This window comes from Canis lupus, chromosome 28, assembly GCF_011100685.1.
Source record: "Canis lupus familiaris isolate Mischka breed German Shepherd chromosome 28, alternate assembly UU_Cfam_GSD_1.0, whole genome shotgun sequence".
Classification (NCBI taxonomy): Eukaryota; Metazoa; Chordata; class Mammalia; order Carnivora; family Canidae; genus Canis; species Canis lupus.
In genome coordinates, this window is record NC_049249.1 from 1,861,091 (window position 1) to 1,882,201 (window position 21,111).

Consider the following 21,111-nt stretch of genomic DNA (forward strand, 5'->3'; position numbering starts at 1 on the left):
GATAGAATGGCCCTCAGGTATTTGGTCATGTTTTTAGATTGTCTCAATGATTATGCTTGTGGTTTGGGGGATACCCCAAAGACAAACTGCAGTGTCACACACTACAGTGTGTGAAAACATCTCACACGTTTGTACACTGTTTCACCTAAAATGTCCCTAGGGCCTCTGTGAGGCAAAAGCATCAACAGAATCTTGGCTAGCATCCATGCAGCAAGGGGGTTGGCTCTAGAAACAAAAGACAGGCAAATTCAAGCCACTGTTTTCAGAAACATAGGAAGAAAACTAAAAAGAACAAACCAATAGCGTTTTATGGTAATTTGAAAATATGTCCACGAATTCTGATATTTCCTCCTTTTTAGAGATTTATTTTTATTGATTTTATTTTAGAGAGAGAGAGAGAGAGAAAGAGAGTAAGCATGCACACAAGCAGGAAGGGCAGAGGAAGAGTGAGGGAGAATCTCAAGCAGACTCTGCACTGAGTGAGGAGCAGATGCAGGGCTTGATCTCACAACCCTGAGATCACAACCTGAGCTGAAACCAAGAGTCAGGTGCTCAACCAACTGTGCCACCCAGGCGCCCAGGTATCTCCTCCTTTTAAGAGAGTCTAATTACCATCTCCTTGAGTGCAGGTTAGATTTAGTGACTAATTTGTAATCAACAGAAAGATAGCAGAAATGATGGTAGATGTCTTAAAAAACAAGGTCAAAAAAAGCACTGCCAATTTCTTGTTGTCTCCCTTAGGTGGCTTGTTCCCAGGAAGTTAGCGACCACATTGTGAGGACAACTCAATCAACCTATGGAGAGGGCTATCACAAGAAATTGAGGGCTTCTGCCAAAAGCCATGTGAGTAAATCAACTTAGAGGCAGCTCCTCCAGTCTCAGTGAAACCTTGAGATGACTACAGCCCTGACCAACACCCTGACTACAACCAGAAGAGAGATCCTGGGCCAGAACCACTCAGCAAAGCTGCTCCTAAATTCCTGACAGAGACTGTGAGATAATAAATGTTTGCTGCTTTAAGCCATGAAATTTTGAGGTAATTTCTTATGTAGCAATTAATTAATATACTCCCTCCAAAAAGAAATAATATTGGATTCTTTCCTTCATTTTTAAAAGCTAAAAAAGCACTATGAGCTCATTTGTTATATAACAACATCACTGTGTGGGGAAAGGAGAGTGAGGTAGTAGGCCATTTTGAAGATAAAATATTCTAACTCCATTAGTGTGTTTTGGAATAATAACTTTTTTAAGTTAGAGATTGTTTAAACAAAAACAGAATAGGAAGTCTCAGTAAGCAAACTTCAACAGTGTAAACTGAAGCTCAGAAATTGAATGCTGCATTTTTAATGTTCTTTTGCAGTATTCCCTCTAGCCTCTAACCTTTTCTTCAGTATAGCAAAATCCTTATAAAAAAAAAAACAAAACTGTTTCTCATTTCTCTCTTCTTTCTCTTTGACCCTGGCCATTAGAGTTTAAAAGAAATTCAATTTGTGAATCTCAAGAAAGCTACTGAGGAAGAAGTTATTTCGACTAACCTGGGTGCAAATATTTGGCAGACACAGTGCAATTTTCACCATATCAGGCAAAATGGACTGATACAAATGTTGAGCTTCTGCTTCTTCAAGTACCTGAAAACCAGTAAAATATATTAGTGAATAATAACCAATGAATAAATGTTTGTAATGAAATTATATACCTGCTCTTCATAAAATCCCATAATATGTGAGACATTATCAGTCTCAACAAATACATATAAAAGTACACCAATACATGTACTTAAGGTGAACTCAAGTGAACTTAAAAATTCATTTTCAAACTTACCTGACTTACCTGAATACTCTGTGAAAACTAATTAAGTATTCAAAATACCAAATATCTCTCATATCACACTTCATAATTAAATAAAACATCTGCAAATAAAAAACAGCACATTCTGCCCTTGGTTACTGCTAGACAACTAGGGACTCTCTCAGAAACCTTCAAGAATCCATCCAGCTTCAACAGTCTAAAACGTAAAGAAATTGCCATAAAAGCCATACTAATTATTTCACAGCACAGTGTATTTTTCAAATCTAACCTATGGGTAGTAAACAACAAGGTTTCTGATGACCTTAGAATTTTTCTTTTCTAGGCACCCTAGGGAAGTTAAAACTACAATTCCCACATCATAATTTGAAGCACAACAAAGGCAACATTCATAGCCCATTTTTGTCTTTTATAATTTCCTATCTCTGCAGGCTTTAAAATTTACTTTAGGTCTTTTGATCTAATTTCTCTCTAAAAAATAAGGGTATGTTTTTAAAAGTTCTGAAAATGAAAACACTATTGATTTGGAAATTAACTCATTTGGAATTAACCAATTAACCATTTGGAAATTAATTTGTTAAGTCAGGGTTAAATAAAGACATTTATCAACTTAAAATTACACTTGAACTAAAGGAGCTCTCACTTATAATCCAGTCTGATTCTGTCATTATTACAAAGAAAAGAAAACTGAGGCCAAGGAGGTTACCTGATTATCCTAGCTTGAGAAAGTCAATTAGCAACTAAATTAAAACTAGAACCCAAGTGTTCCCAACTCTACTACATTGCTCTCCCCACTTCTCATGGGATTAATGGGGATGCAGATGCTTCACAAACCAACAGACTTTCTTCGTTATAAACTAGAATAAAGGAATATTCACTTGTCTCTCTGCAACTGCACAAAGTATGTGTGTAAATAGAAAAAGTAACGATTTACAGGGAATTTCTAACACTAAGAACTGTCTTTATACCAATGCTCTAAAATCCAACCTACGTTTACCTCTCTCTTTAAACTGGAACAGTGGGAAAACTAACATTGAGAATGAACAGAAAGGTATTTGCAACTCAGGGAGTTTGGGATTCAATCACAGATATATAGAAAACTATGTAAGTGAACAACACAAGACAATTATTAATTCTGGGGAAAACAAAAAAGTTGGCAAGAGTGGAAAAGCAATATCTTAGATATGTATAGTGTTTTTACTATTCTTCTTTAAAAAACAGAATATTGATCTTAACTGAAACAAATTTGATAACTATGGTGGGAAAATGGGAAGTAGAAATAAGGTTTTTTAAATTTTTTTTTAATTTTTTAAAAAAATTTATTTATGATAGAGAGAGAGAGAGAGAGAGGCAGAGACACAGGCAGAGGGAGAAGCAGGCTCCATGCACCGGGAGCCCGACATGGGATTCGATCCCGGGTCTCCAGGATCACGCCCTGGGCCAAAGGCAGGCGCCAAACCGCTGTGCCACCCAGGGATCCCAAGAAATAAGGTTTATGTTAGTGGTGAAGGGGTAAGTGAACAATAGCTAAATTCTAATCCTCTATAATGGGAAGTTAACACATTAAAAAAAAAAAAGTATAGGAAGTTAAAACTGGTATACTGTGTATCGTTCTATGCTATTTTTATTACATATACATTTGTGTAACTAACACCAAAATTAAGATACAAAACTATTTCACTATAATCTCTCTCCTGCTATCGATTTAGTTACACTCTCCTTCCTCCAAGCGTTCCTAAGCTCTAGCAACCATGTATGTTTTCCATCTCTGTAATTTTGTCATGTTACATAAATGGAATCAAATAGTATATTTTACAATTGACTTTTTCATCCAGTTTTAATACGTTTAAGATCAACTCAAGTTGATACAAGTACCAATAGTTATCCCTTGTTATTGCTGAGTAGTCGTCCATGGTATGAATATACTATAGTTTGGGTTTTTTTTTTTTTTTAAGATTTTATTTATTTATTCATGAGACAGAGACAAAGACAGAGACACAGGCAGAGGGAGAAGCAGGCTCCAGGCAGGGAGCCCGACCCAGTCTCCAGGATCATGCCGTGGGCCGAAGGCGGCACTAAACTACTGAGCCACCAGGGCTGCCCTAGTTTGTTTAACCATTACCTTACTGAGGGACATTTTGTTTGATTCCAGTTTTTGGCCACCACAAATAAATCTGCCTTTTACTTTCAACCTGCTTATATCATTATATCTGAAATGATTTCTTATAAACAAGCATCACTTTTTTATTCACTTTGTAAGTCTCTTTCAACTAGCAGATTTAGACCATTTACACTTAATCATGAATATGTTAGTGAATATTCATTTCATTTTTTATTTTCCATTTCTTTAATCAGTTATCTTTTTCCTTCCTTGTGGGTTATTTAAACATATTTTAGAATTCTAATTTTATTAATCTAAAATGTTTTTGAGTACATCTCTGAATAGATTTTATTGCCTGCTCTAGGCATTACATTATAGGTAAGTTACCAGTTTACTGGTGTCAACAGCGAGAGAAATTTTACCTTTGTTCAAGACCCTTTACCCTATCTCATTTATAATCTAATTGTCTTCAATATTTCCCTACATATATTGAGAACCACAGTGTTATAATTATTGAAAAGCAGTTAAAGAGAAAATGTCAAACACAATTTAGAACACAATCTATTTTATTTACATTTCCTCTTTCTGTTGTTCTTTCTTCATGATGTTCCATCTCTTATCATTTCCTTTCTGTTTCAAGAAATTCTTTTAGACATTTTTTAGGATAGGTGTAATAATGACAGTCTCTTCCTTTTCCTTCACCTGGGAATCATGGTTTCCCCTTTATTTCTGAGGAATATTTTCATTGAATATAGAATTCTGGGTTGATAGTTCTTTCCCTTTAGTCTTTTGAAAATACTGTATCATTTCCTTTGGTCTCTATGCTTCCTGATGAGAAATTCACTATCATTCGAATTGTTTTTCTCCTATAGGCAATGCATCACTTCTCTCCTAATACTTTCAAAATGTTTTCTTTGCCTTCTAAAAAGTTTGACTCTATGCCTTGGCATGGATTTTTGGGGTATATTCTGTTTGGGGTTCACTTGGCTTCTTCAAGCTACAGGTTTATGTCTTTTGTAAAATTTGGGAAAATTTCAGCTATTATTTCTATATTTCAGCTACTATTTCTTCTATATTTTTCAGCCCTGACTTCTTTCCCATTTCCCTCTAGTATTAAAATGATGTTAGATCTTTTGTTATAGCGCCAAAGGTCCTTCTGTTTTTTTTTTTTTTTTGCCAGTCTGTTTCCTTTGTGTTGTTCAAAATGAGTAATTCTTTTGTTCTTTTTTTGAAGTTTACCATTTCTTTTTTCTGTCATCCCATTTCTTCACTGAGCTCATCCATTGCATATCTTTAAAAATTTCAGTTTTTGTATTTTTCAGTTCTAAACTTTCTATTTGGTTTTTCTTTATGGCTACTATTTCTTTGCTGGAACTATTTTTTTCATTGCTTTAAGCCGGTTTGTAATTGCTCATTGAAGCCTTTTGTGATGGCTGCTTTATATTTCTTGCCACATAATTCTAACATCTGTTTTAGGGTTGGGATGCACTGGTTGTCTTCTCATTTCAACTCAGAATTTCCTGATTCTTGTTGAGAAGTCATTTTTTTATTGGGGATATCTTGGGTATTATGTTATGAGATTCTGGATCTTATTTAAATCTTGTTTTAGGGACACCTGGGTGGCTCAGCAGTTGAGCGTCTGCCTTTTGGCCCAGGGCGTGATCCCAGGATCTAGGATTGAGTCCCGCATCGGGCTCCTTGCAGGGAGCTGCTTCTCACTCAGCCTGTGTCTCTCATGAATAAATAAATAAAATCTTTTTTTAAAATCTTGTTTTAAAGATTTTATTTATTTATTTGAGAGCTAGAGAGAGCGAGCAGGGGGGATGGGCAGAGAGAGAGGGAGAAGCAGGCTTCCCAATGAGCAGGGAGCCCAATGCAGGATTCGATTCCAGGGCCCCGAGATTATGACCTGAGCTGAAGGCAGACACCCAAACGACTGAGCCACACAGGTGCCCCAAATCTTGTTTTAGCAGGACTTCTGTAACAGGGGAAGGCAAGAGCCGCATCATTACTGCCAATTTAGAGTAGAAACTCAAGTCCTCTATCTGTGAAGAGTGGGGGAGGCACCTTGTGCCCCTTGGGGGAGTGGCGTGGGGACCATGAGACTTTGAGCTTCCTTCTAGGACTTTATTGTATCTTTTCTAGGGCCCCACAAACCCTAGCTGGACAGTCTTTTCTCCACCTTTCAGATTTTTCTTATGTTTATATAGTGTCCAAGGTTTTTGGCTGCATTTAACAGGAGGGACGGGAAAAATGTCTACCCAAACATTTTTAACCTAAAGACATTTAACCTTATGTGTCTAAATGGGCTGACAGCTTCTTCTCCTTTGGGTACCTGTCCTTGTCTTTTAAAATTGACATACAAGTAGTTGCTGCCATGCTTTGTTGACTGTCACAAGCTTTAAAATATCATTTATTTATCTGATAAAACATTACTGCACTGGACTTCTTCAAACTGTCAACACTTCAGAGCTATGTCTAAATGCTGCTTTGGAAACACAAATGAGAACATAAAAAAAAAGCCATTTGAGAACATAACCAACCCAACTACAGTTTGAGATAGAATGCATAATTTAAAAAGCTACCATGATCTTAAGCCTGCTCACATATTATTAGTATTTTTATGCGAGTGTTACCTTTTATAAATTATTATTAACCTATACAACATAAGCCAAGATATAAGTAATGAAAGGTTTGCAAAATATAAACCATTTCTTTACTACAGAGCAAGAGCCTCAAACAATAGTAGAGGTTTATTTATAATATATCATATATTCTGTTTATTTATAATAATGGCAATGATGATTATAAGGAAAATAAACATACGATGGTAAAAAGGAGAGCTTCATTAAATTTTCCACAAGCAAAGCCCTGCTTTCTGTTGGACAGTCTGCATAGATAATTATATGTAGCAGGTGCTTCTGTGTTTATTGTATTTTTATTCTAGTCCCACAAATCCATCATGTGTATGTCTCATTTAGAATTGACACGGTGAGTTTCAAAATTATTATTATTATTATTATTTGAGTTTCAAAATTATAATACTGTTTTGCTCTTCTCTTTAAACTATAAATCTGTTAATTTAACTGGTCAATAAACAAATATTTTGAGTATTTTTTTAATATTTTGAGTATTTATTATGTACCAGTCTCTTGCCAGGATGAAGACAGAACTGTAAACAATAACAGAGATGATCGCTGACCTCATGAGTCTCACAGCTGAAAGCCGTATGCTCTTTTTGTGACCTCCCTCAATAGGTCAGCCCTAACCCTGATGGATAATCATGGGTCATACTACAACCTCACCACTGTGACTGAAGAAAGGCTTTCTTTCTTCCTTTAGCAGATAGAAACATGGACAAACTGCGAAAAAAGAGTAACTGATTTGCCAAATGTCAAAACATTATGAATGATTTAAATCTCTAGAAGCATGCAAATGAAGAGATGTTTACTTATTTCTTCTTTCTTAGAATACTTGACCAATTAAAACTAAATCTGTGAACTGTGCTCTAATACTATAGACATATTCATACATGACTAAGTACAGTGTCTGTCACACAGAAAGTATTAAATAATTACTGAACTTTGAGAGAATAAATGAAATCTGTAGCTGATAAAATCAGAAAACTACCATTATTTTATTAAAAGAGTAAGTTTCCATAGATCTACTTCTTCAAACAGTTCATAGCAAACAACTTTTAAAAAGTGACCAGTCATGGGACGCCTGGGTGGTTCAGCGGTTTGGCACCTGCCTTCGGCCCAGGGCATAATCCTGGAGACCCAGGATCGAGTCCCAAGTCAGGTTTCCTGCATGGAGCCTGCTTCTCTCTCTCTCTGTGTGTCTCCGCCTCTCTCTCTGTATCTCTCATGAATAAATAAATAAGATCTTTAGAAAAAAAAGTGACCAATCACAAATCAATGAATATGATAAACATCTAATCATTCCATTTTATATCTATTAGTCTGTGCCTCATTAGATCCCTGTAAAAAACTTTGAAGTTACTAATAATCTCTTTTCATGAAAATTTTCAAAATAAACTTTATATACAAGGTCTAGACTATTAAATTTTATTAAATAATTTTTCCAAAAAAAGTATATCACACCCCAAAAACCGAAGATGAAAAAACTCATAATCCTATGATTCTGAAATTAAAATAACTCAACTTTGTTATGTTAATTTTTTAACTAAATGGTATACTGTATTTTTCTGCGACTTATACCCATATACTCAATAATTTTTGTAATTAAATTGCATTTCTATATTTACTTTTGTCACATATCTACCTGTCCATCAATCCATTTTCCAATGCATTTTGGAATAATTGAGGACATGAATATACACTCATGACTTCAGCCTGTATATCAATTAATATAGTTTAATATTTAATATTTATATATTTTTTCATTTAAGGTCAAGTTTAAATTCAATGAAATAAATTAATCTTAAGTGGTATACTTAAGTGGCATATTATCACTTAACAAATTTGTAACAAATGTATATACCTGTATAACCTAGATCCTTCTCAAGATATAAGACATTATGAAAACCTTAAGTCTCTCATGCCCCTTTCCCAGGAAACTCCTGCCCCCACACCTGAGGGACTACCATTGTTCTAAATTTGTTCTATTACAGATTAGTTCTGCTTCTTGTAAAATTTTATGCATTGGAAACAAAGGACCTGCACTGCTTTATGTAAGGTGCTTTTTTTTTTTTTTAAGGTAAGGTGCTTTTTATCTCAACACAATGTTTTTGAGACATATCTATGTTTAATTAGTGACTTTGTTTCTTTTTATTATTTTATTCCATTGTATGAATACATCACCATTTGTTTATTCATTCTCCTGTTGATAGACAACTAGGTTGTTATAGGTTTTGGCTATTAGATTAAAGATACTATAACATTCTTCTATAAATACAGGAGTTTTTTGTACACTTTCATTTTTTGTGGGTGTAGAAAGGAACAGAATTATTGTCTCAGGGTTGTGTGGGATTGAGTCCACTTTGCTGGGCAATAAGCCTACTGAAGATTTTCTCTCTCCCTATGGCCTTTCCCAGTCCCTCCCTTCTCTAAAAAAATAAAAACAGAATTAATGAATTAATGGATAATAGGGTACAGAAATGTTTAGTTTTCTTTTTTTTTAACGTTTAGTTTTCTAAAGAACTCCCAGACCCCTCCCCAATATAGTAGTACCATTGTACACTCCCAAAAACAAAGTATGCAAGTTTCACTTGCTCCATATCTCTACCTACACTTGGTCATATTAGCCTCAGCCTTTCCAGTGTTTGTGTACTAATATCTCATTCCAATTTTATTTTATTTTTTTTGAAAGATTTTATTTATTCATTAATGAGAGGCACACAGAGAGAGGCAGAGACATAGGCAGAGGGAGAAGCAGGTTCCCTGCAGAGAGCCCTATGTGGAACTCGATCCCAGGACCCTGAGCCAAAGGCAGATGCTTAACCAGTGAGCCACCCCAGCTTCCCTCATTCCAATTTTTTTTTCCTCATTCCAATTTTAATTGGCATTTCCCCAATGACAAATGATATTGAGCACTTTTTAATGTGCTAATCGGTCATTTGTATGCCTTTCTTTGTGATGTCTTATAAATCTTTTGCTCAATTTTTAAGAAGACTATTTAATTTTGAATTGTAGTTATTTATATATTTTAAATACAAGTCCTTTGTTGGAGAAACTTTTTGCAAACATTTTCTCCCTATGTTTAGTTTGTCTACTCATTTTCTTAATGTCCTTAGATGACGAGTATTCATTAATTTTTTTTTCTTTTATGGCTAATGCTTTCTGTGTCCTACGAAATTTTTGCCTAAGTGACAAAGATGCTTTCTTCTAGAAGCTTTATGTTTTAGCTTTTGTATTTAGAATTTATTTTCTATGTATGCTGTGTAGAAAGAGCTGAAGTTCATTTCCCCCCCGTATGTACATCCAGTTCTTCAAGCACTATTTGTTAAAAGGATGTTTCTTTTCTGCATTAGACTGCTTTTGCTGAAAATCAAACGATTGTATAATCATGGATCTATTTCTGGGTTTTCTTGATTTACCAATAATCAACTTGAATCTTTGTTTCATTTTGTTTTTATTGAAGTATATTAACATACAATGTTATATTAGTTTCAGATGTATAATATAATGATTCAACAATTCTGTTTATTACTCAGTGCTCATCACAATTTGATTCTTATGCCACTACTACACCATATTATTTTCCTTAGGCTGCTATAATGAAGTATCACAAACCATGTGGCTTAAAACAACAAAAATTTATTCTCACACAGTTGTGAAGGCTAAAAGTCTGAAACCAAGGTCCTGGGCAGGGTTATCCTCCCTCTGAAGGTTCTAGGGAAGAATCCCTCCATGTCTCTTCCTAGTTTTGGTATCTACTAGCAATCCTTGGAGTTTGTTGGCTTTTAGAAGCTTTCAACAAATAGTAGTTACTATTATAATGGTACATATTTTACCCTCTGCCTTGTTTAACATTTTACTACAGTTAAATGACTATGGGACAAGACTTGGTTCACATTTCCCTGACATTCTTAATTGCTCCCTCCCTCTGTGACTCTATAGCATACGCACACACCTGTAGTACAGCACTTATTACAGCTTATTATAAGTACTTATTTACATGTTTGCTTCCTCTCCTCTAATCTGTGAAACATTTCAACAGCAGGGATTACATCTCTTGTATCTTGTATTCTAGTATCAAGCATAGTATTTTGTACTCAGTATTATTTGCTGAATAAAGAGTTAGAGAAAATGAAAACATTACAATTTATCTTGAGAGTATCCCTAAAAAATAAAAAGCATAAAGACATCCAAAGAAACCACAGCTCAAAGGATAAAGCAATTTCCCACATTCACACTTAGTGTAATAAATTAGGACTTGATGCCAGCGTTTTTCTTGTCAGGTTTTAGAGAACGCACTGGCCAAGAAACTGGAAGACTACAGTCAGAGGCATAGATCTGCATTTACTTTCCGTATTAACAAAAAATTCCTGAATTCTTTATTTCCTTATCCATAATAAGGATAATTCTAACTCTGTTTAACTTACAGAGTTATGAAGGCTCAGATGTAACTGTGTTTTATGAATTCTAAAGCCCCATATACAAATGCAAAGTAATAACAATAATAAAAATAATCTAATGGGCCAATAATTCACCACCTTTCTGGAGCCTCCCCCTTTCTTCACCCCCACATCAATTAACTGCCAAGTCCTACTGATTGATCCAGCAGGAACTTACATATTCATTACCTCCTCTTAATCACTGCTACAAAGCTACCCTGACTCAGCCCCTTATCCAATTTCCCCAAGAGTGCTACAGTAATCCAACTGCTGCCCTACTGCTAGCCCACCTTCAGTTTCCGCACAAGTACATCCCAGTATTTCCCTGCTCCACTTGAAAGCTTTCAATGGCTTTTCATTGCCTTTATGATAGAGTACAACTGTTTGAACAAATAACTATCTGGCCTTAGATGCTTGTCTAGTCTTCTTTAGCACACATACACACCACCTTCTGTTCATTTTATATACTAGGCAACTCAGCAATCCACTCTTCTTTAGCACCTACCTGTGCTGCCACAGATAGAATTTGTGCTACACCTATCTTTCCTACTCAACTTTAAAACTCATGTAACTTTTTGAGGTCTTGCTCAAACAACGTGTTGCTTCAAAGTCTACCCAAATTGATTTGTCAGCTAGAAGGTAACTGTCCCTTTTGCAATTTATCTCTACATTTTTTTCACAAGACACTTAAGATTTCCTGCTTTAGGGATCCCTGGGTGGTGCAGCGGTTTGGCGCCTGCCTTTGGCCCAGGGCGCGATCCTGGAGACCCAGGATCGAATCCCACATCGGGCTCCCGGTGCATGGAGCCTGCTTCTCCCTCTGCCTATGTCTCTGCCTCTCTCTCTTTCTCTCTCTGTGACTATCATAAATAAATAAAGTAAATAAATAAATAAATAATTTAAAAAAAATTAAAGATTTCCTGCTTTATATTGTAATTATTTATGGATATGCCGACTAGTGCTTACTAGAAGTTCCTTTAAGACAGGATTTATGCCTAGAACAGTGATATTCATACGTAACATTCTCAATAAAAATATCTGTTCAATTAACTGACATTTTCTATCACAGGTAATTTTTTTTTAATTTTTATTTATTTATGATAGTCACAGAGAGAGAGAGAGAGAGAGAGAGAGAGGCAGAGACATAGGCAGAGGGAGAAGCAGGCTCCATGCACTGAGAGCCCGACGTGGGATTCGATCCCGGATCTCCAAGATCGCGCCCTGGGCCAAAGGCAGGCGCCAAACCGCTGCGCCACCCAGGGATCCCCATCACAGGTAATTTTACAAGGACATCCTCCACCTCCTCTCCTCTCTACTGCCTATGAGAATCTCCATTGCTTAGGCCAAATACTAGGGTTTCTTTCCTTCGTTCTTTTTTTTCCTTTTTAAGGAAAAGTAAATTAAATGCAAATGGAGTGAGCTTTCTTTTTTATTTTTAAATATTTTATTTATTTATTCACTCATGAGAGAGAGAGAGAGAGAGAGAGAGAGAGGCAGAGACACAGGCAGAGGGAGAAGCAGGCTCCATGCAGTGAGCCCGACGTGGGACTCGACCCCAGATCTCCAGGATCACATCCTGGGCCAAAGGGGGCGCTAAACCGCTGAGCCACCCAGGCTGCCTGTGGAGTGAGCTTTCTATACCTAAAACTTAATGGAATTACCTCTAGAAATCCCAAGTCTGAGAGGTTCATATTTTAAAAATTAAAAAGAGGGACACATAAATGGCACAGTCAGTTAAGCAACCAGCCAACTCTCGGTTTCAGCTTAGGCTGTGATCTCTGGATTCTGATATCGAGCCCATGTCAGGCTCTGCGCTTAGTGTGGAATCTGCTTAGGACTCTCTCCCTATCCCTCCCCTGTTCCCTATGCACGTATTTTCTCTCTTTCTCTCTCTCTCAAAATAAATAAATAAATCTTTAAAAAATTAAAAAGACATAAGTCAGAATTACCAAGATCTTTCAGATCCACCTATTCTCAAGCATGTTTTCAAACTACAAAATTAAACGTTAGAGAGGGAAAAAAAAACCAATTATAGCACTAAATTATGTAAGAGTAAAAAAATCAACTGGAGAAGGTAAATGTTTCTAACACTTATTTGTGCGTGACTCAGGCTGACACTTTGGAGAGAAGAATGTGACAGCTTACAAGAAAACAAACTCACTCACTCCCCCTTAATTTCTGAAGGCTCATGCAAGTCTGACAGGCCAACCACAGGGTGATCTCTCATGTGTATCATCCATGACAATTACAGCCTCAATAAAAATGTTCCCAAATTTTAATAAAGCCAATTGGTTTTCAGGAAATAGCTAGCTTAACATTTTCATATTTAAGAAAGCATATTTCAGAAATTAGTGAACTATTTTGTGCATCTAATTAAGACTGTCTAAATACTTATCTTAAGGCATCAAAAGAGGTACAAAATGAATGTTGTAGAGGATGACAACGTGAAATGAAAGGCTGGGTGCTAACAGTGGTTAGTGTTGGTGGCACAGGGAAAATGGCTGTGCTGAGCATCCTGCCTCTCTATCATCTTTTCTTTGGTTTGGTTTTCCTCTTCAAACAGCTATTAAGAGTTCCTTATGAATTTTCAAAATGCTATGACTAAATCTGAGAAGGACTGATAAAAATCACAGCTCATTATAAGCATTTGAAATGATTTAAGGAAAATACAAGAGGCTTCAAAATATTTATCTTTCAACTTACACTGGAAATAATCTGTACCTGTCATTATATTGATAGTTGTCTAATATAGGGTAAATCAGACTACTATAGACACTTTCTCTTCTTCCCCATCATTGATTGTCACAAACAGAAGAAAAAAAAAGGAGAGTGCTAAGCAAGGAAATCTCTTTTTATTCTGAATCTCTAACCCCTAGTCAAGCTCACATAAGCCAGAGAAAGCAGGAGGGAGGTGAAAAAGGGCTCTCCTGGGGGCTCCTCACAATTCCATTTCTAGCCAGTCCCAATCACTGTTTTGTTGCTCATGACACAACCCTGTACTAGTTTCTCTCTTCATTCAGAAAACCAATCACAATTACCTTAAAATTCACAGGTTTTTGTAGATGGGTATGGATATTTCACTATCATGTACTCCTAAATTGAAATAATTAACAACTAATCTGGGAACACAACCAATTTAAGAAGAGTATCTTCATCCAGTTCTTAAAACAAACTGTGCCTCTAATCAACAACAGTCATACTATCTCCTACATGAATTTCATTATATTAAACATGAATAGAATTGTGTAGGTTTAGGAAATGTGAAGGAAGCTCTTCTCTAAACAGTATTTACTGATAATGACAATCTTTTTTCATGCTAATAATAAAACACACAGAGTATTCTTACCTTAGGACAAAGCATAATAACGCATCCTCATTATCTTCTGTCTCCAAAGAAGAATTTACTTCTCAATATTGTTATGGTAAATAATTATCCTTTAGGGAACAATCCCACTAGCACAAGATGCTCTGATAGGTCTTTCTCATCTCTCACTGCTATTACCGTATGACTACATGGCCATATCCATCAATCATGTTAGCAAACACCACCAAACCACAACGCTATTACATACAGCCAACAGATATTCTCAGTACTTTATAGTCACACTATTATCCATCTTTTATAGCCAGGCAATCAAACTGAACATGACAAGATTTCAGAGAGGGAGCTAATGATAATGTAAGTTTTCTAGTGCTAGAGGCAAGATGAACTTAATTCATTCAAGAAATGTTGGTAACTTCAATCTTTTACTATAGTTTATATGTTCAAATTCAATGAGAATATTTTTAAACTATAAGAAATACTTTTAAATTACTTATTTTTACTTTTAAAGTAACTTTTAAGTTAGTTTGATAGCTTCTCACACACCATTAGAAAAATAATTTGCCATATAAACCAAGTAATGTGCATACATACATATTATAGGGCTTAATTCTTATTTCTTAAATTATACAGCATGAATTAAAAATCAATATTCTTAGATCAAACTTCACTCAAATTAACAAGACTGAAATACACATAATTTTCCCAAAGGTTTGAGGGCACCCCCTGGTGGCAGATTCTTTGGAGAAAAAAAAATGCATTAGTAGAAAACAAGTACTATTACAAGGAAAATATCTTTTTAAAAAATTGACCAAGTTCTACTTACTCAAAAACTCAGTTATTTCAGGCAATATCCAATGTAGAAAAAATTCAAAATGTGATCAAAGAATGTTGAGATATCTCTGAAGTTCCCTGTGAAAAGATCTGACCAGCAGCAGCTTCCAGGTAGCAAGACCAGCCAACATGTCCATCGCAGAAGGAACCTGAGAGATGACCTTGTTCAGTAGAGAAGAAAACCTTCTAACCACCAGGCACACATATTGACTAAGCATTTGAAATGTGGCCAGTGTGATTGAGCAACTGAATTTCATATTTTATTTTACTTTAAATAGCCATATATGGCTTTGGCTATGGTTTGGACAACACAGATCAAGTCCTACTTGCTATTGCTACTCCACTGCAGAGAAAGTCACCAGAGCAATCTAAGGGAGATTCAAAAGTTTCCAGACATGTAGAACTGGATGGTATAAATATATATGACTAAATCTGTATCTTTTTGGGAATTTTTAGTGCAGCTAATTTAATTCAACTGCACTGAACTACTTTTGGTAACTGCAATTCATTTTACAATACAGATGAATTTGGAAATGGTCAGATATTCCTTTTGAAATAATTTTTACTTTATAGCGTATTATTTTAGGTTGTTAATATTCTTTATTCATCCCTTTCTTGTTATCTCAAAGGAAAAGCAGAAGATAGTAACAACTGCTATAGCATTTAGCCACACCAAATAAAATGGATTAGGAGTTCAGGCACAGTTATCACCTGAGGGGGCATTCATTCTTCTCTTACATGTAGAAAATAAAAAGGTAAATGGGTCCCTGAACTGCAGATTAGCTGAGCTCAGGAATCCAAGAAAGAGAACAGCCCAGGAGACCCCATCTCTACTTTATGCTTAACTTTAGTAGTATCTTGCTATTTAGTTCAAACACCTAATGAGCACTCAGTTTGTCTGGGACATCATATTGAGCACTGCAAGGAATAAGAAGACAGACAATGCAAAGTCTCTATCCTCTAGAAATTCACTACCTTTTGGGGTAAAAACGTCATATAAATAACTATAAGGGTTGTGTGTGCTGGCCTCACCTTTTCTAACACCAACTGCCAATCTCAAATGGTCAAGTATCATTTTACACAATAATTCCTATTCTGTTAAGAAATTGTGGCTTAAGACCTTACATTTGTGTGTTGATCTACTTTCCTTGAGTATCTTTGAAGTTAGTTCAAGAAACATTTTTTGAGTGCCAGTCATAAGCTAGAAAACACTAAGATGCCCTGAAGAAGTTTGGCATCTGAACAATGTAGACATTTTATAGACAGATCATGTATTATATGACAAGTACATGGAGGTACCACTGTGAGCACAGAGAGGAGTTTTTAGTAGATACTGTGAAGACAGGAAAGAGTTCCTGAAGGAGATAAAGATTGCTGAGTCTGGACAGGTGGATTAAGAGTAAGTTAACAGCGTGTCAGAGAATCATAACCAACAGTCATCAGAGTATCAGGTTTGGAGCAGGAAAGTGGCCAGAAATGATGCTGGAGAAGTGGCAGAGGCAAGGCCATGGAATACTATAAATATCACTCAAGAGAGCTGAGAATAGATGAGGTGCCACATAAGGTTTGAAGATATATGCTTCAGAGAGCTCAATGTGTGTGAGCACCGTGACGGATGGATTCGAAGGGAGCAACACTGAACACGAGTGTCAGCTGGACGACTGGCAATAATATACTGTCTGGGCCATTAAGACGGTACGTATTAGACAAGTCTAGTAGAAATAGAGGCGAGGCTCAAGAAGTGTTTAGGAAGTAAATTATGGTATCTCAATATAAGACACTGACAGAGAAAAAGAGCTGAAGATTCAAGTGTACTCCGCATTAAGTGGTACTGAAAGCTCTTGGCACTAGGCTAAGTGATAGGGACATAACAAAGAACAAATCAAATCATGGCTGAGGGAGATGAACAAGGAAAAAGTCCGTAACAGAAGTGACAGCTAGGCTGGACACTAAAGGATGAACAAGTATTAATCAGGCCTTTGGGAGAAGGGTGAGACCAGAAAAGATAGAGTAACATCTGTATCCTAAAGTACAATTCTATTTTGGAATTTAAGGAACAGAATAAAACTAGCTTTGAGATAACAAGAAAGAGATGAATAAAGAATATTGAAAACCTAAAATAAAGGAACTGAAAAAAATTTACCTTTTAGATGATCTTAAATCCCTCTGAGGTGTGAAGTAGGAATAGACAAACAGAGTACACGTGAAGATTAGAAAACACTGTGAAGGTACAGAACCAAAGAGTAATGCGGAAATATATACAAGATGGCAAAAAGAACCAAAGGCCAAGGTAAGATCCAATAACAGGCACTCTCAGTAAGGCCTATCAAAAAAATTTATGATTTATCTCCTGCTTTCCTTCCTCTTTCCCTCCCTTCCTTTTTTTTTTTTTTTTTCTTTTTTCAGTTAAGAGCAAAGCAAACAGGTAGCCAGATGCTATCAGAGTTGGAAACTAGCAGATACTAAAGATGAAGGAGAATCAGATGAAAAAATAGACTACAGGTACCAGGCTGGGCAGGAAGAGAAAGGCAGGAGAGAGCCAACTGACTGCAACTGTTTTGCAAGGTGTGTTCTATGGAATACCAGCTATAAGGGAAATCCTAAGGGAAACAGAAAAAGATCTTGTTTATAAGTAAGTTTGGGGAAAATGTTTAATTAACCAAAAACTAAGCAGTTTCTTTCCTGTAAGACTCCTCAGAACTATTCCCAGTAGGAGGATATACTATGCAGCATAACAAGTTGACCAGTCAACCTTTTATTCATAAAGAATGTGAGCAACACAATCTGGGAAAACAGTGGCCTAGAAGAAAAGAGACAAGAGCAGCAGACTTAAACGGAGTACAGTAGGAATTCATGAATAGAAATCCAGGAGGCTATGGTAAGAGAGAAGTTCTACTCAGAGAAGGCACTGGCCCTGGGGATAACCAGATCCAAACCGTGATCATACATGGTCATACAGGTTGACACAAGAGCGGGTCTCACATACAGACTTGAATCAGACTAGTACTAGTTGATAACTAGTATCATCAATGTGACTATCAACACCAAAGTTGCTCAAGTTGATGTCAGTAACAGTGCTGAGAGAAAAAGAGGTGTCAAAGATGGACAGATAACAAAGGAAGAGTGGACATAACCAGATGGCAAAGGATTCAAAGGAACAAAGGTTGTTAAAACATTGTATGTGCCCCCATGAAGTCAGTGTATTTAACTGATGCCAGATCTAAGGCCAGAGGCCACTATAGGCATCTTTTTTCTGGAGAATTTTTCTTAGTTTCTCTTCTTTTTACCTAACTTCAAATCTTTGAACTTACTGAGCCTCCCTAGCTTTATTCAACTGGTTTGTATGATGATTCTGCCCCTTTCCCTAATCATTTCTAGCTAACCTTATGTCTGGGTGGTATGTTTGACTTGGTTCCTCTCTACGTACTTTAAGTCAAGGCTGACTACAATGGCATGCACCACAATGCACAGGTTAAAAATGAGACCCACTTCAGCCCAGGTCTACAAGTATCATCCTGGGTTTTCACAGATCTAGGACAGGGTTAAACAATTCAACAATGTAGTAAGGATGAGCACTGGGTGCTGGGGAGAAAACCCATTCCTTAACTTCAGAGGAGGAAAAACTACCACTCAGAAAAGCTCCTTCAGCTAAGATAAAAAGTTGAGGGCCAGCTACTATTCAAGATGTTTAAATAAATGTTAGAGTAGAGCAGTCATTCTCAAACTTTCAGATACATCAGAATTAACTGAGGGCTTGTAAAAACACAGACCACTGGGCCTCACCCCAGCAGTTTCTAATTCAGTAGGTCTAGGATGGGGCAGGAGAATTTACATTTTTAACAACTTCCAGGTGATGCTGTCTGCTGGCTGAATCAGGGACTATACCTTGAACCACTGCAGTAGAGTAGGGTTTCTTGATCTTGGCAATACCGACCTTTTGGGGTAGATAATTCTGTTATGAGGAGGGTCATCCTATTCACTGTAGGATGTCTAGAGCCTCTACCTACCAGAGACCACTAGTACCTCCCTCTCAGTTGTGAGAACGAAAAATTGCCAAATGTCCCCTGGGAAGCAGAATCACTCTTAAATGATAACTATTGCAACCCACTATAGTAGTTAAGAGCTAAAACTGGAGTGAGAGGCATCTGGGTTGAAATCCTGTCTTTATCACTTGAGCAAGTTACTTAAACTCCTAATTCTTGGTTTTCAATTATTTGTAAAATGGAAATGTTAATGGTGTTTACCTAATAGGGTGATAATTAAATAAGATAGAACATACCACTTACACCTTACTTAGTACATAGTCCCAATTACAAGGACCACCACTGTCACTACCACAGATAACCAAATAGGGTGTTACAGCAAACACTGAGGAGATCAAGTACCTGGGGGACCTTGGAGAAGAGGTTAAGTTTAAGAGGAGACAGGGCTAAGCCTGGAATGGGTAAGAGTTTGCAAGTGAACTGAAACTGAAACATCTGCAACTTAAGCTGTCTAAGCTATCGGCCAGAAGGAAAGGATTATAAAGGAAGAAGACAGATGTCAACTATATGTCAACTATGTCAACAGTGAGCTGTGAGGTAAGTACTTTTAACAACCCATTCCCAAAGGAAGATGCCTTTGTGCTACAGACTGAATGCCTATGTCCTCCCTAAATTTGTATGTGTTAAAACTTTTTCTTATGTGATGGTATTTGGATGTGGAAACTTAGGAAGGTTATTCAGGTCATGAAGGTGAAGATGCCATGAATGGGATTAGTGCCTTAAAAAAGTTCTTTCTGCTTTGTGAGGACATAGCAAAAAGTCAGCCATCTATGAATCAGCAAACACAGTCTCACCAAACACCAAACCTGCCACCCCTTGATCTTGGACTTGATAGCCTGCAGAACTATGAGAAATACATTTCTGTTGCTTATAAGCCACCCAATCTATTGTATTCTGTTCCTAGCAGCCTGAATGGACTGAACCACCTTGTTTATCTCTTAGCTGGGCTTCCCAGGGCTGAGGTGGATTAGACCAATATCATTACTTGGGACTTCATTTGAAAATATTCCATATTTCACTATACTAGAAATAGTTCTTGTTGCAGAACATGACTTTTTATAGTGCTTTTAAAGTAATCAAAGAGCATCTGAGGCAACAAGGTACTATGCCACTAAGCTTACTAAAAGCTTCTTTAACATTATAAAGAATAATTGCTCAGACAGCTTAGACCCTGACTGCTTCATGCAGTTAATCATTACCTGTCATTGCCATAGCAATAAGTTATGGGTATGTACTTTTCACAACTCGTACCAACAGTAAAATATGGAGAAGATTATTATTAGCTCAGTTCTCATTAGATGCAGCTACGATGCAACACTGGCACTAATGAAATACTCCCTGCATCAAGAGGACAATGGATCTATCTATCTATCTAGCAATTTTAAAGATTTTTATTTATTTATTCATGAGAGACACAGAGAGAGGCAGAGACATAGGCAGAGGGAGAAACCGGCTCCCTGCAAGGAGCCTGATGCGGAACTCAATCCTAGGATCCTGATCATGACCTGAGCCAACGGCAGATACTCAACCACTGAGTCACCCAGGTGCCCCGACAATGGGACCTATTTAGCCCTCATTACCTAGTTTATTGCATTGATGATAAAGACTACACATTGAAAACAGTACATAAATTTGAAAAACAGATTTACATTCTATTTTATTTCCTCTTATTTTTATCTCAGATACTATATACCACAAAAATCCTTCTGGTTGTTAAATATGAGATCTTACATGTAAATAAAAGCGTGAGCAGGTTACCTAAAAGAAATATAGTAGGAGCATAAGAAGAGTAAATGTAAATTAATTTAGCAGGAATTACAAATAAATTACAAATTCAATTTCAACCAATTGAATAAAAACAAAGCAAAATAAAAAACACTTCAAACTAGTTGATAGAAATTTAATCACAAAAGATTAAAACACGAAA

The 21,111-nt window shown here is 36.5% G+C and overlaps 1 protein-coding gene across 5 annotated transcripts in view; it reads right to left on the bottom strand.

The window, feature by feature from the left end:
* The window catches only part of PARG (poly(ADP-ribose) glycohydrolase), a 119,121-nt gene that overhangs the window by 69,501 nt on the left and 28,509 nt on the right, over positions 1-21,111 (bottom strand). For all 5 annotated transcript variants that reach the window (XM_038578079.1, XM_038578078.1, XM_038578077.1 and 2 more), the window contains one exon: positions 1,536-1,628. In XM_038578079.1, coding sequence (XP_038434007.1) covers positions 1,536-1,628 — 93 coding nt within the window. The remainder of the gene's footprint in view (positions 1-1,535; positions 1,629-21,111) is intronic.